This window comes from Furipterus horrens, unplaced genomic scaffold, assembly GCF_987537825.1.
Source record: "Furipterus horrens unplaced genomic scaffold, mFurHor1.1.pri manual_scaffold_7, whole genome shotgun sequence".
NCBI classification, from domain to species: domain Eukaryota; kingdom Metazoa; phylum Chordata; class Mammalia; order Chiroptera; family Furipteridae; genus Furipterus; species Furipterus horrens.
The window spans coordinates 117,414,765-117,430,190 of NW_028327177.1; the positions used below are offsets into that span (position 1 = coordinate 117,414,765).

The following is a 15,426-nucleotide window of genomic DNA, read 5'->3' on the forward strand; positions in this document are numbered from 1 at the left end:
GGTCGGTGCCAGCCTTTGTGAAGGCTTCCTGCTTGGCTGGCATTTCCGACTCCTGCCAGGAAGGGTGGGGCAGAGAAGGAAATGTCAGTGCCAGATGTTACTGTAAGAAAGTGCCCTGTTGGGAAATCCATAACCAAAGGGAAGTTTGGGTTTTAACCCTGGTGGTTGGGTGAGTAAGCCCAGCCGATGGAGGAAGCCCTGCTCTGCCTCCGTGGGAGCAGAACCTTCCTGTGTCTGTGAGCTGAGAGCACAGACCTAATCATGCCAGCAGGTCCTGCCCTCAATAGTCCCGGTCTGTGGTCAGCACAGACAGGATTGCCTGAACAACCACTATCTATGGCTACGTTTAAACACTCTAGCCTAGACGGTGCGCGCACACACATGCATACACACACACGCATGCATGCACACACACACAACCAATGTGGGAAGGGAGCGTAAAGATGTAAGGACCTCGTCCAACATCTTCTGATGGGTACGCTCCTCTTTGTTCCCAACCTGACATCTAGCTTCTCTTGAACATCTCTTTAAAAAAAAAAATCCTCACTCAATGCTTATCAATTTTAGACGGAAAGGGAGGGAGAGAAGCACCAATATGAGAAAGAAACATTCATCAGTTGCCTCTCATATACACGCTGACCAGGGACTGAACCTATAATCCAGACACGTGCCCTGACCAGGAATTGAACCTGCAACTTTTCAGTTTACAGGGCGACACCCAACCAAGTGAGTCACACTGGCCAGGGCTCTCTTTGAACATCTTCAGTGGCCCAGAACTCCTGTCCCATGGATACACTGGTTCCAGCTGAGGACAGTTGGCACTTTGGGAAAGTTCTTCCTTTCAATGAGCGACAGTCAGCATCCCTGTAACAGCCACCCATTGTTCTAAGCCACACAGAACAGAGTCCCTCACTGAGGAGTGCCACCTTCCCCAGTCATGCCCCCTGGCATCTCTCCCCCAGGGCATGTATCCCTGGCTCTACCCACAGTTCCTTGAGAGATGAGGATTTCAGACCGTCTATCAAAGTCTTCCCTGGTTGTCTCTGTGCTCCTGATTCTACCTGAGGGCAGGGTGGAGACAATCTGTCACCATTTTCATTCTAGTCTTGTCCCCAGAAAGCTTTTCACAGCCACATCTCTGTGCATTCATAAGGCACTTGCTGTCAATGAGAACTCCTGCACCCTCTCCACACACACAGACACACATTGGGTGCTGCCACTGCCCTCCTGTGCTGATAAAATTCATTTAACTCAGGAGCAAGACTTCACGTTTATGCTGCTAAATTTCAGCATATTGGTTACCTTCTCATCACTCACATATTTGACGGACACCTCACTTGTGTCTACATGTAAATAAACCCCAGGCTCTGCCCTCAGACCTCCTGATGACACAGTTCCACTCCAGAGCGCTCTCTGCACAGAGGTGTTTGCTTGCATGACACTGAATGTCACCCACCTCTATCTTCTCCATCCCACCCACAAGACCATCGAGGACATTTGGCAGCTGCCATCTTAAAACCCAGAGACTGTGACTGCAGCATCCCCCTGCGTTTTAATAACCTGCCCCCAGATGAAATGTATAGCATGTTTTTGTCAAATGCATGCCAACTGCAAGGCATCATTCCTTCTCTATTTGTGGTCCAGAAGCAGGGATGAAGCTACTGATCTGAGTGTTTCTATTTTTTATTTTTTAAAAACATTTTATTTTTGATTTTAGAGCGAAAGGACAGAGAGAGAAAGAGAAGGTGAGAAACATCGATTGGTTGCCTTCGGTATGTACCCCACCCAGGGGATTGAACATGCAACCCAGCTTGTGCTCTGACTTGGAATCGAACTGGTGACCTTTCAGTTCAGGGAACGATGCCCAACCAAGTGAGCCACACTGGCCAGGGCATATTTGAGTGTTTTTAGTGTTTATAGATACCTCGGCTGCCCTATGTATAATAGTTAGACGTGTTAAAGCAATTTCTAAGACAAATTGATGCAAAGCATGTGTCAGAGTTTTATATCAAACTTGTGATAGGTAGTGATTCCTGAACAAGCCAACTGAAATATTTCTCTCCTGGTAGATGCGTTTGTAGGGAAAAGAGTCCAGCTTACAGACATGATACTGCTCAATCACCTGGGTTGGCAACCATGATTCTTCAGGAGTTCTTGAACTCACTGAGTTTATCAGAAAATTGCTCGAGTTATTTATCAGAATGTTACTTCCTAGAATGTTCCTAGAAAAGACTGGCAATCACATCAGACCCAAAGTTCTGCCCCAGCTCAGGTCTGCTTCCTCTGCTCATTCCTGGCAGATGTGTAGTCAGGAAATCTAATTCAATTTTAATGTTAATCTACTATCAATACGTAAGTCTCATTTTCTATTAAAAAAAAAAAAAAAAACCCATTCAGTGCTCTCAAAGTTCTGTGACTACTAAAGGAAATTATCCAAGTATAATTTTCAAAAAGTTAAAAACCTGAGTTATATGAATATGGAACGAACATGTGCCAAAGCTTTTATTTAACTCATTAATTTATGAAGGAGCTAGTAAGACGATAGAGCTGGTTCGACACAGAGTAGTGAGTGTCAGTCAGTGAAGTGAGTGTTGAAAGGAATTTGTCAATAGGTGCTAAACTGGCTAATATCCTGCAGGGCAATAACATTGTAACCTTTAGTGCAATGTTTTATTAAATGGCCAAGTCACACTGTGGGACTTTCTAGTGGTGGGCTCCAGCGTCACTCCTACACAAGAATTGGATTTTTTTGTGTTTGTTTGTTTGTTTTTCAGAAGTCCTCCATCTGAATTGAATGCACAGTGAAGGCTAAAAACCAATGGCCTGGAGATACTACATCAGTTAATGAACCCAATACTCAAGACCTTTTCTAGCTGGCCCCATCTCCCACTGCACCACCAAGAACTCCAAACCCTCCCTGGCTGGTGTGACTCAGTGAATTGAGCACTGGCCTGCTAACTAAAGGGTCACTGGTTCGATTCCCAGTCAGGGTACATGCCTGGGTTGCGGGCCCCAGTTGGGGGAATGCTAGAGACAACCACACATTGATGTTTCTCTCCGTCTCTTTCTCCCTCCCTTCCCCTCTCTCTAAAAATAAATAAATAAAATCTTAACAAACTCCAAACCCCTGTTTGCTTGGCAAACTCCTGCTCCCTTTAACCCTTCTTCCCCAGACATGCCCCCAGGTACATGGTTGTTCCCAGAGGACTTTGTCTTTGTTCCCTCAGAATTAGGCCAGGTGAGTTGGCTTCCCCAAGACTTAAGATCCCTGATGAGTGTTCAGCAACTTGTTTTTAAGCCCCTGGTTCCTGGTACACAGCCATTGCTTGATGGCTCTCAGATGAATGAATGATGAAAGAAATAAATGAAGGGAGTGGTGCTTCCCATCATGTGATAACATACTGTGATGCTTTTGACTTACAGGGTGTACAGATTATAGTGTTTCCAGAAGATGGCATTCATGGATTCAACTTCACAAGAACATCCATTTACCCCTTTTTGGACTTCATGCCGTCTCCCCGGTTGGTCAGGTGGAACCCATGCCTGGAGCCCCATCGATTCACTGACACGGAGGTGTGTGAGCATCCCAGACTTCCTCCCCAGGAGGCCGAAGGCATCTGAGATGAACCAAGCCAGGGGCCAAAGCCAAGACATGTTAAATGAGACTGAAAGGGGACCCTGGGACCCTAAAATTGAAAGCCAAACTCCACGTGCCACACGTTCATCTGGTTAAAGAACGTCTGATCTCACAAGGCACTTACTCATCTATGGATGGCTCTGTTTATTAATTACACAAGAAATACATGAATACATGCTTATAAAACAAAAAAAAATAAAATCTCACTGTCACCATACCCCATCCTCCATCCTACTTCCCTTCCTAGAGAAACTACCACAGTTTGATGGGCCTCCAAACAGCTCTTTCCTTTTCTGTGCATTTTATAATTGACATCCTCTTTTTTAACATGCTATATAGGCTTATTCTTCTTAAATTCTTGCTATTATAAACAATGTCTCAATGAATATCCTTGTGCATATATTTTTGTAAAATGTCTAAGTTTTCTGTAAGGTGAGATTCCTAGAAATGGAATTTCTCAGCAGAAGGATATGCACATTTAAAACAAATTTTTATAGAATTTATTGGGATGATACCGGTTAACAAAATTATACAGGTTTCAGGTGCACAATTCTATAGCATATCATCATCTGTACTCTGCACTGTGTGTTCACCACTCCAAGTTTTTGTCCATCACCATTTATCCCCTCTTCACCTTCTTCTCTCTCCCCCCAGCAGTCACCCCAGTATTGTCCACATTCATGAGTTCTTTCTCTTTTTTACTCAATCCCTCTGCCTGCCCCTCGCAGCCTCCCCCTAAATTATTTTAAAGAGTACCAAATTTCCCCTTAAAAGATTTTGATTTCACTTTACATTCCCGGTAATAGCGTATGAGTACCAATTTTCCCAGCTTTTGGTCAATGTAAGATAGAATAAGCTTTTGAATTTTTGCCAATATTATGAAGGTGAGAAATAGATCTCAGTATTATTTAAATCTGCATTTCCTTAGTGCTAATAAGACTGACCCATCTTCTCAGGTGTTTTGCTGGTCCTTTGTGTTTGTTCTTCTATGAGTTCTTCATATCCTTTGCACATTTTCAGCAGTGGTTGCTTTTTTTCATTGACTTATGATCATGATTTATATATTGTGGACACAGTACAGCTACATTTCCACTTTAAAATTATAAGACAAAAGGTGGGATTTTCAAAATCCATTTATTTGTGCATTTATTTATGCCTTTCCCCTCCCTAGGTCCTCCAGCGCCTGAGTTGTATGGCCATCAAAGGAGGGATGTTCCTGGTGGCCAATCTAGGGACGAAGCAGCCTTGTCATAGCAGTGACCCGGGGTGCCCAAGAGATGGAAGATACCAGTTTAACACAAACGTTGTGTTCAGCAATAATGGAACCCTTGTAGACCGCTACCGCAAACACAACCTCTACTTTGAGGCAGCTTTTGACACCCCTCTCCAAGTGGATCACATTATCTTCGATACCCCCTTTGCCGGCAAGTTTGGCGTCTTTACCTGCTTTGATATATTGTTCTTCCACCCTGCCATCCAACTGCTCAGAGACACTGAAGTGAAGCACATCGTGTTTCCAGCTGCCTGGATGAACCAGCTCCCGCTCTTGGCAGCTATTCAGATTCAGAGTGCTTTCGCCATCGCCTTTGGTGTCAACTTTCTAGCTGCTAACATCCACCGCCCATCTTTGGGCATGACTGGAAGTGGCATACACACGCCTCTGAAGTCCTTTTGGCACCATGACATGAAAAGTGTTACAGGTCACCTTATAATTGCCCAGGTAGCCAAAAATCCACAGGGTCTTGTTGGTACAGACAATGCCACAGATAAAATGGACACATCCCATAGTAAATTTTTAAAAATCTTGGCAGGTGACCCATATTGTGAGAAGGATTCTCAGGAGGTCCACTGTGATGGAGCCACCAGATGGAATGTGAATGCTCCTCCCATGTTTCACTCTGAGATGATGTATGACAATTTCACCTTGGTCCCCATATGGGAAAAGGAAGGCTATCTCCGTGTCTGTGCCAATGGCCTCTGCTGTTACTTACTTTACCAGAGGCCCACTTTGTCCGAAGAGCTGTATGCTCTGGGGGTCTTTGACGGCCTTCATACCATGCATGGCACTTACTATGTGCAAGTTTGCGCCTTGGTCAAGTGTGGGGGTCTCAGCTTTGATACTTGTGGACAGGAGATCACAGAGGCCACAGGGATATTTGAGTTTCACCTGTGGGGTAATTTCAGCACTTCCTATATCTTTCCTCTGTTTCTGACCTCAGAGATGACCCTGGAAACCCCTGACCAGCTGGGCTGGGAGAATGACCACTATTTCCTGCGAAAGAGTAGACTATCCTCTGGCCTGGTGACAGCAGCCCTCTATGGGCGGTTGTATGACAGGGACCATGGGCAGTGAGGGCTGGGTGCTGGCTACTGTGTGGATATCCCTGAACTTGCACAGGCCACAGATTACGGCACTGGGACTACCTCTGCCCATCCTGGGAGCTGTGGGAAGAAATAGGGGAGGCAGATTTCCCCCAGTGTCTCTTCCTCTTAAATGCAAATTATTGAGACATTTTCTAGTATTTTCTACCCACATTTATCTTTTCAAAGCTACATCTTTCTCTAGCAAATCTCTCATTGCACAATTGGCTTTAAGAGCTAAAACAGCCCTGGCCGGGTGGGTCAGTTGGTTGGAGCATCGTCCCGTACACCAAAAGGTTGTGGGTTTGATTCCCAGTCAGGACACATACCTAGGTTGTGGTTCTGATACCTGGTTGGGGCACATATGGGAGGCAACCAATTGATGTTTCTCACATCAATGTTTTTCTCTCAAATCAATAAACATATCCTTGGGTGAGGATTTAAAACAAAGAGCTAAAACAAATTAAGTGACAGTTTTTATTTTACATATCCACAAAGCAGTGGTGTATATGTTTTCCTTGTTCTTGTTGATCAGTGACACCCAAGACCTCAAACATTTTCTAAGGCAGGAAACAAACTCTCAAAGCTTAAGAGCTGCATTAGAAATGGCTGCTGTGGGGCCCTCTTCCCATTCTGCTCAACCCAAATGCTAACTAGATGGAATGGTAGCACTATATAGCCACCAGCAACAGCAGAACTATGGATTTTTGAAGCAGCTTTTAAAAACAGAAGGGAAGTCCTGGCTGCTGTGGCTCAGTGGATTGAGTGCTGGCCTGTGAACGAAAAGGTCGCTGTTTGATTCCCAGTCAGGGTACATGCCTGGGTTGTGGGCCAGGTCCCCAGTTGGGGGTGCACGAGAGGCAACCACACATTGATGTTTGTTTCTCTCCCTCTCTTTCTCCCTCCCTTCCCCTCTCTCTAAAAATAAATGAAATCTTTTTAAAAAATCAGAAGGGACGTTTTTCTCACATCTGCCTTTCTGTCAGTAAAGAGAATGTGTCCAGCAGGACTCGCCATTACCGGAAAGAAAGAGTGCAGTGCCCCAGAGAAAGGGGGGACTGGAAAAAAGTGCTGGAGAGAGAGAGGGGCCGCAGTAGGAAGGTATGAATAATAGGAGTCCTTCCGCACAGCGTGTCTCACCCAGGAATTCCAGGGACCTTTGTAAATCATGCTAGCTTTGGGCGAGAGCCTCACTATTGCCCGGCTGTGCAGGATGGAGGGGTGCTGGTAGAATTCAATGCCACACCCCCCCAAGAAGGGCCTTCCATTTGCAGAGAAGCACTGTACCTCTTGCAGAGAAGTTGCCTGCATTGCTGTGGAGCGTGGCCTGCTTTAGTCATTCATTTATTTAATCACTCAACAGGTGTTTTGGAGAGTCCACCAGGTACAGAGCAAGGACCTCCCACATAGTAGTTCCAGATGCAAAATTGTCATATTCTGTGGGTGAAGACATCGTTAGGCCACTCATTTCTACATTACTCCTATCTGACATTTCAAAGTCATTTTGACTCTATGCCTTGTAACTGTTTCCAGTCATTTTTTAAGTGGAAACTGGATAATTTTTAAAGAGTATGGGTAATCAGTCACCTGTGGTTTGCATCCTCAGTGTTGTAGCTATTTAGTTATATGCCCCCTTTTTGTAATCCTCAACTGAGCACATGTTTATTGATTTGAAAGAGAAAGAGAAACTTCGATGTGAGAGAGAAACATTGATTGGTTGCTTCCCATACGCATCCTGACCAGGGATTGACCACGCAACCTAGGTATGTGCCCTGACCTGGGCTTGAACCCACAGTCTTTTGGTGTGTGGGATGATGCTCCAACCAACTGAGCTACCCGGCCTGGGCTAGTTATAGCCCCCTTTTGGAATTAGGTTTTAAAAAACAGATGCATATGAACATAATTATATAAAGTAAAAAATGGAATTTCCTCCTCATCCCCCTGCAGCATCCAGGCCTTTTTCTGGCTTTTGGGCAGGATAGTAAAGAGCATAGGTCCTCAAATCAAGCTGATCAGGTTTCCTGTCTTGGCCTCACTGTTTACTTTTCACCGCACAGACCTTGGACCACTTATTGAAACCTTGTTATGCTCCAGTTCTCTCTCATCCGTGGATGGTGTGTTGAATCATCCATGTGGGAAAGAAGCCAGGTCCCCGCTGACTGACTCACTGCTCGCCCATAAAGGCCCGCAATGAGTCACGTCTTCAGGGAATACGCAGGAACAGCCCTGATTCCTGAGGAAGCCCTGGGAAATGCCTCTGCAGTGGGAGTGGACCTCTCCCACCAGATGACAGAGCCGGCCGCCCTCCCCAGGGCAGACCCCACCAGCAGGGTGAGCTGGCAGGAGCATGTGGCTCCGGATGTGGCTGGCTGCCACTCATTTGGCTGCCCCGCCCCAAACCCCAGGGAACAGAAACGATCTTAAAAATGCATGTTGTTGCTTCATGCCAAGATGACTCAAAGCAGCCTGAGAAAGAGACAGAGAGGCTGGTCCTAAACGCAGACTTGGTGGGACTACTTGACCCAGTAAACGTTTGCGAAGCACCTGCTGGACGCAAGTTCTGCGGTTTGGAGCAGAGCGCCACCACTCACCTCAGTGACTTCCTACCGACCGCTGAGAGCTCTCTGCTCATGGTAAAAATGAGGAGGAACTCAATATTGGCAGTAAAACAAAATGCCTTTTACAATAAAAAGAAGTAGCTGCTAGATGGCAGAACAAAGTAGAGGAGGGGAAAATGAGTAAAATAAATCATTTTCAGGAAAAAAAAATACATATGACTAATGGTTGTGATCTGTTTCTGTCCACTGTGATCCTGAAATTCAAGAAGCAAATGGTAATCTTGACAATAGCATCAAGGCAGGAAATCAAATGTATTTTTGGTCAGATCAGACTTGGGGGAAGTGGCTTGGGCCATCGGGTTTCTGGTGTGGGTGCAGCTGGGCCAGTCTGTGGTTTTCCTCCTAGAGGAAGTGAGAGACAAATGAGCTGGGCTCACACAGGACTTAAAAAGGCCTGTTCCTAGAGAAGGCAAACCGTGCACTGCTCACAGCCAGCCAGTCCAGCTCCAGCCCCATGCAGCGCCTGAGGGGACTGCCTGCCCTCAGCTGCTGCTGAGGGAAAGCCACCGGAGCCACCCCTCACCCACAGCTGGCCCTGCTCAGGGCCTTGTGGCCATTGCACATTGGGCTGGGAGTAGGCACCTGACCCAAGAGCAGCCAGTCGGGTTGTTGGCTGGTGGTCTAGGAGGTGGCCAGGCATAGAGGCGGCGCTCCCAGACGGGCAGTGGTGAGTCAGCCGCTCAGATTTGCAATGAAATTCAGAAATGCTCAAACACCCGCTGCACGAACAGACGTTTTCTCAACAAAGTGGATTTATATATTGCAAAACTTTGTAAAAAGTTCTAATAGTGTGAAATGTGCGAAAAGGCCCAGATTGAAAGCAGATGCTGATGCGACATGAAGATCTGTGAGCAGGACCAGACGCCTTAGTCTTCACTATCGAGTCTCCTTCCCTGTGTTGGTCACCTCGTCCCAGCTAATAATCACCCCAATGCTGGGTGGCTTCCAACCTTAATGAACATGATTTATTCACATGGAGTCTGTGGGTCAGGGAGCTGCGAGTGGATTACCTGGGTGTTTCTGGCTCACGAGCTGCATCCGAGACATCAGCGGGGGCTGTCCTCAGCTGAAGGCTTCTTTGGAGTTGGAGGATGTGTTGGTAATTGTGTTTCCCGCAAAGAAATTGTGAAGTCTTTAACCCCCAGGACCGCAGAATGTGATCTTCTTTGGAAATAGGGTCTTTGTAGATGTGATTCAGATGTAAGTTAAGATGTGATCATACTAGAGTAGGGTGGCCCCTCAATCCAATATGACTGGTATCCTTACAAGAAGAGAAGGCATAAACACACTTCACACAGACAGTCACCCCCCCAGTCCAGTGTGATACAGACCAGTGGTTCTCAAATGTGGCCCCACACCGGGAGCACCAGCAGCACCTGGGACCTGGTTAGAAATACAAATTCCTGGGCTCCACCCCTGACTTGCTGAGTCAGACATTCTGGGGGTGGGGTCCCAGCAATCTGTGGTCTAACAAGCCCTCCAGGTGATACTGATCCTGGTCAAGTATGAGGCCACTGGTCTAACGCTGTGCATTTCCCAAAGCAGGTACGCAAAACACGAGTTCTCCAAAATAGACAAGAGCCCATTTTACAGAAGAGGACACTGAGGCTTGGGAGGGAAGTGCCTTGCCCAAAGCTAAACAGCACACCAATAACAGAGCTAGAATGTGGAATTCCCACCCCAGGACCTATGTACAGCCTGTTTCCAGATAACCAGCCCAGAACTCAGCTGTCATCCTCAACTCGTAATAGTTTTTAACCCATTATTACCCTTTCTGGATGACTTTTTGTCATACAAATATATCACTCTACTTTTGTTTAAGCAAAGATAAATTAGTAGGGAAATATAATTTATAGTTAAGTAAACCCGCTTTTCATTAGGTTCTGTGTAATTTTGAAAGTTCATGGGAGGCTTCCTGTGAATGCTGAAAGCTTATTGAACCAATTAACTTATTTGCAATTATTTCTAGAATAATCCCTTTATTCAGTTCCAATGTGAGAAAACTGGCAGGAGAATGCTCTTTCAATCTGGTGCTTCAACATGCTGAATAACATATGTAGGAGTGTTGCTTGTTTTTATGGTTATTGGACGTGTCTGTTTCAAACGTTCCATGCAAGTTCGATGATTCATTTGTCAGTACTTTAAGTGTTTATGGTTTCTGAAATATTACCACCCGATTTGGGCAGAATGAAATCATAGACGCTGTACCCTTTAACTTGAGGACTTGGTTTGTAGTTTATCTTCTGACTCCCATGTCTTGCCTCAGGGTTCTGATGTGTTACCTAGAGATGTCACTCCACTGGAGCACAGACACCACCTTTTTCTCATGTTCACACCCTAAATATACCCACAGGAAGTGTCAATGATCAGCATTCTGCATTTTCTCTGAGGACAGTACCATGATGGGTGAAATTCACACCCGTATCTGGAAAAACTGTAGGGTTCTAAAGGGATGCCTGAAAAATCAAAGATAAAAGTATGTACAGGTGGATTTAAGATATTATCTGGGGGTTCTAGTTTTTTAAACATTGTCGATTCAACAGTGGATACCTTCCAGCTCACATAAAATCAGGTTATAATTAAGCATTAGGTTTGTGTAAAATACCATGCTAGAAATTGTGGAGTATGCAGTCATATAAGAAAAGATTGTAACCTTTAGAAAGAGCTTATTATCTAGTGCTCACATAAACAGGATTTAAACACACACACACACACACAGATCAGTGAATGATGTTTGTGGCAGATTGTATTTCCAAAAATGGCTGCAACGATTTTTCCAGTTCCATTTGCTGTTCCAGAACTTTGCTAGTCCTCATCAAGAGGCGGGGTCTGTGCTTCCTCCTTTGACCTTGTGCAGGACTTGGTGATTGCCTCAATGACCAGAATGCTTCAGAGGTCACCCTGTGTGACTGCCAAAGCTAGGTCATGGTCAACAATGCCGCTCCTGTTGGCTCTTTGTTGGGGCTTTCGCCCTTGGGACCCAAACACCATATGCTGAAGAAACACAGGCACGTGAGGAGCCTCTGTGGAGAGAGGAAGTCCCCTCAGCCCAGTCGAGCTCCCAACTTACAGCAGGTCCCACAGCCCTCCAGTGAACCTGTTATAGAACCCCTGGGCTGCTCCAATTGAAACATAACCCATGGCCTGTTTTGTGGGGCCCAATTGCCCGCCACCAGAATTATAACTCTCAGTACCAGAGTTTAGTGAAAAGAAAAAGAGTTGTTTCTTTAATAATTATATGGATTTAGATTTGCGGATTTCTGCCAGTAAGTCTTATGCTCCTTAAAACACCCACAAACACATATTCCTGCCTTCCTACCAAACCAGGCTAGTTTTAAAAAAGTTAGAGATACTGTTTCCCTATTTTCTAAACACAGTTCAGCTTTACCAGTAGCTGCCAATCATTCAATTCTGACTGGGGAGGCCTTGTCTGTGTTAAGGTGCTCGCCAACTTTTAATCCAAAAACCTCGTGAATTCTCGGTCTCCTTGTAAACTGCATGGAGTTTTTTCCTTCTTTGTAATCCTCATGGAGAGAACCCCCTTTTCAAAACAGCATGGTCAGACCTAGTTAAAATGTCTGCCGCTTATTTTTAAATCCCTGACTGCGTCCTGTGACGCAGTCAGCATGGTCCCCAGTTCTGACCATTCACAGAGCCTCACGCAGGCTCTGTGTGCTCTTTCCATATCATGCTCTGGTCCAAGACCCCTCCCATCTACCTGAGGCCTTGGATGCATTAAATCTATTTGCATAACAAAGACACTAGCCTCTAGCCTCAGGCAGGTGTAGGCATCCTGAAAGCTGCTTTCTTCTCCCCATCCCCCATCCGCAAGCTCTGGGGGTTTTTGGACATCCCCTATCTGTAACAAACTGTCCCAGCTGAGGCCTGGGGGGCAGAGACTCCCCTAACTTGTATGTTAAGATTCATGAACAAAATAAGTCATCGTTGTTGTTTTAAACCATTAAGTGTTGAGGTAGCTGGTTACGCAGCAAATGATAGCCAGAACTGATTTATAGCAACGATAGAAGTTGGTCATATTTGAAGAACTAAAAAGTTAAAAACTGAAAAAGACCAGGTGACCACGCTGCCAGAAAGGAGTCCTGAAGTCATAAAGGGAGGCGGGGCTGGGTGCGCGGGCCTCGCGGGCTGCGGCAGGAGGTTGGGTTTACACCGGCAGCGGTGGGAGGGTGTGGGCAGGAGAACGGCGTTGTGGATTCAAGTGATTCCTCTGGCTGCGGGTGGCCGGGCTCCGGAACCCCGCCTCCTTCTAAGGCAGTCACTCCTCAAGACCAGTCGTGAGGACGCGCCGAGGGACTACGATAAACAGCAAGTTAAGAAACGATGACTTTTAAAATTTATACTAAAACGAGTAAAGAGCGATTTAGGGGAAAAAGTCATTCCTTGGGACTATTCGTTTTAAACTTAACATTTTCTATCGTAGTTTTGCATCCGTTTTTTACATTTTCGTTTTACTTATTTTTTAAATACCTGCCTATTTTTTTATTTCTCCCATCACCATTTATCCTCCCTACACCCTCTTCCACCTCCATCCCCCACCCCCCTTGCATTAGTTTTTAGAAGATTATTCGACACATCACAAAAAGGGGAAAAAAACTTACAGAAAGGCTTTTCTTTTGTTTTTGGTAAAAATACATGTCTTCAAAGAACGGCTGCAGCCCAAATTGTTTAGTGAACATCAAACAAAACAAAACAAAACAAACAAACAAAGAAGAATATGTCCTCTGAGTTGTAATGTGCATTTCACTTAAGCTGCTGGGTGTCAACATGCTGGGGCTACGACGTGTGAAAGGACAATTATGGGTGGAAGGAATACAGAGACGAAGATTTAAGAAGAGCCATTATTTTGGCATTATGAATGAATTTGAGAAGGCTGAAGAATTTCACCGTTTTGTAATTAATGTGCCACAGTTTGGCCCCCCAGTCTTCTCTGGGCCCCTGTAAAATTCTGTTCCAGACCTTTCCTCAGAAGAATATATGTTGACTAGGTAACATGGTCATATGTCACCAGATCTGTTCCTGCAAAGCAGGGCAATCAATCAGTCAATCAATCAATCAAGAAATTAAGAAGCCTTTTTAAAGCACAAACTGAGAGTCCGTGGACCAGTCATCAGATTTGTTTCTGCAAAGCAGTGTAATAAATAAATGAATCAATCAATCAAACAAGAAATTAAGACGCCTTTTTTAAGCACAAGCTGAGAGTCCGTAGCCCAGGCCTCGCTGCCACCTGACGCGCTGTGAGCCCCAAGCCCCTCCCTGACGTCTGTAGGCCTGTGGTCCTCTCTGTAAGATGGTTTTAGCTCAGACACCTTGGGAGACGCTCATTCCTTTCTCTCAGTTCTTTCTATTAGTAAATTCGGAAGTAAACAGCCTCCACACAGACAGGGAAGCTCTTTTTATAGGATACTTTGTAAAACAAAGAATGTGTAATATGAACCATCTCTCCCCCAGGCTGGGGGCTCCCCACCCTGCCCCAGCTCCTTTGTTTAATGTTTTGATTTTCAGAATCAGCGTTGTGCTGACCTAATGGCAACCACTCTGAAGCTCAATGACTTGAAATAACCATTTTAGTCTGCTCCCGGGTTTGTGGGTCAGGGATGGGGAAGGGCACAGGGGTGCAGCCTGGCTCTTTCCTGCTGGGGTGGTTGGGCTGCAGGACCCACCTCCAAGCTGGCTCCCCAACTCCCGCGCCTGGTACACTGGCAGGGGCAGCTGGCAGGTTGCCGGGCCACTCCACGTGGTCCTCCAGCACGATGATCTCAGGACAGTCAGACTGCAAACAGCAGGTCTCAGGGTTCCCAGAGAGAATGAGACTGGAAGGGGAAGGAAGCTGCCAGTTTTTCAGATGTCTGTGGCCAGGAACGAAGATGGTGGCACTTCTGCCACCGACTATTGGCCAAGCTGCTACAGAGCCCACCTACAGTCAAAGGGAGGAAACATAGACCGCACCCTTCAGTGGGAGGAGGGTAAAAGAATCTAGACAGCTTTTCTGCAGATGGTGTCTTCAGGCATTGACAGCGGTCCAGCATTTGACATACCACCCCAGGCTATCCTACAATACGGCCGGCAGCTAACAAAACTAGGCTGCCCCGAACCCCTGGTAATAGAACCCTTCGCCTTTATACCAAGAAGGTTGGGAAAGCACGTCCCTAGGCCAACTTCGGGGAGTTCGTACTCTGAGATCTCACATTGTAATGAGGTTGTTTAAACCAAAAACCAGGTCAGCAGAGCCTATGGTGGATCCATGTGTGCTTAGTGTGTCCGTGACAGAATTAAGAGTGCTTTCCTTAGTAAGGAGCAGAAAATCGTTGTGAAAGTGCTAAAAGCACAAGCACAGTCAGAAAGTTAAATAAAAAGAATGAAGCTTTTTTCAGTAATTAAAAAACAAAGGCTACAGAAACAAGCAAAATTATAAGAATCTGTGGGTTAATTTGAATTTTAGCTCAAAGTAGACTGCTATATTGATATCAATTTTTATTTATTGAATGCTGCCTATTGCTGGACATAGTGACATTTAATCTCATAGCTCTGAGATACCTTTATTATTCCCATTTTACAGACGAGGAAGCTGAGACACAGAGGCTAAATGACTGGCCCAAGGCCATTACCTGTACGTGACCCAGTTTTGAACCTAGGCAACGTGTACATGGATTGCTTTTAGAACACGCCACTCCCTTTCCTCTGAAAACTTTGAAGGTGTCAGCCCGCCTGATGTTCACAGAGACCATGGAATGCTTCATCAGTATTGGACAGAGTTGATGAGAACCCAAAGAGATTGTGTAACTTGCCAAA

The 15,426-nt window shown here is 45.6% G+C and overlaps 1 protein-coding gene and 1 pseudogene across 3 annotated transcripts in view; both read left to right on the forward strand.

The window, feature by feature from the left end:
• Positions 1-6,951, forward strand: part of BTD (biotinidase) — a 29,001-nt gene extending 22,050 nt beyond the window's left edge. For all 3 annotated transcript variants that reach the window (XM_090284367.1, XM_090284368.1, XM_090284369.1), the window contains exons 3-4: positions 3,424-3,573; positions 4,809-6,951. In XM_090284367.1, the coding sequence (XP_090140493.1) occupies positions 3,424-3,573; positions 4,809-5,990 (1,332 nt within the window). In that variant the 3' untranslated portion in view covers positions 5,991-6,951. The remainder of the gene's footprint in view (positions 1-3,423; positions 3,574-4,808) is intronic.
• Positions 6,952-8,188: 1,237 nt separating this feature from the next.
• Positions 8,189-14,983, forward strand: LOC150005138 (large ribosomal subunit protein eL34 pseudogene; annotated as a pseudogene).
• The last annotated feature ends 443 nt before the right edge of the window (positions 14,984-15,426 follow it).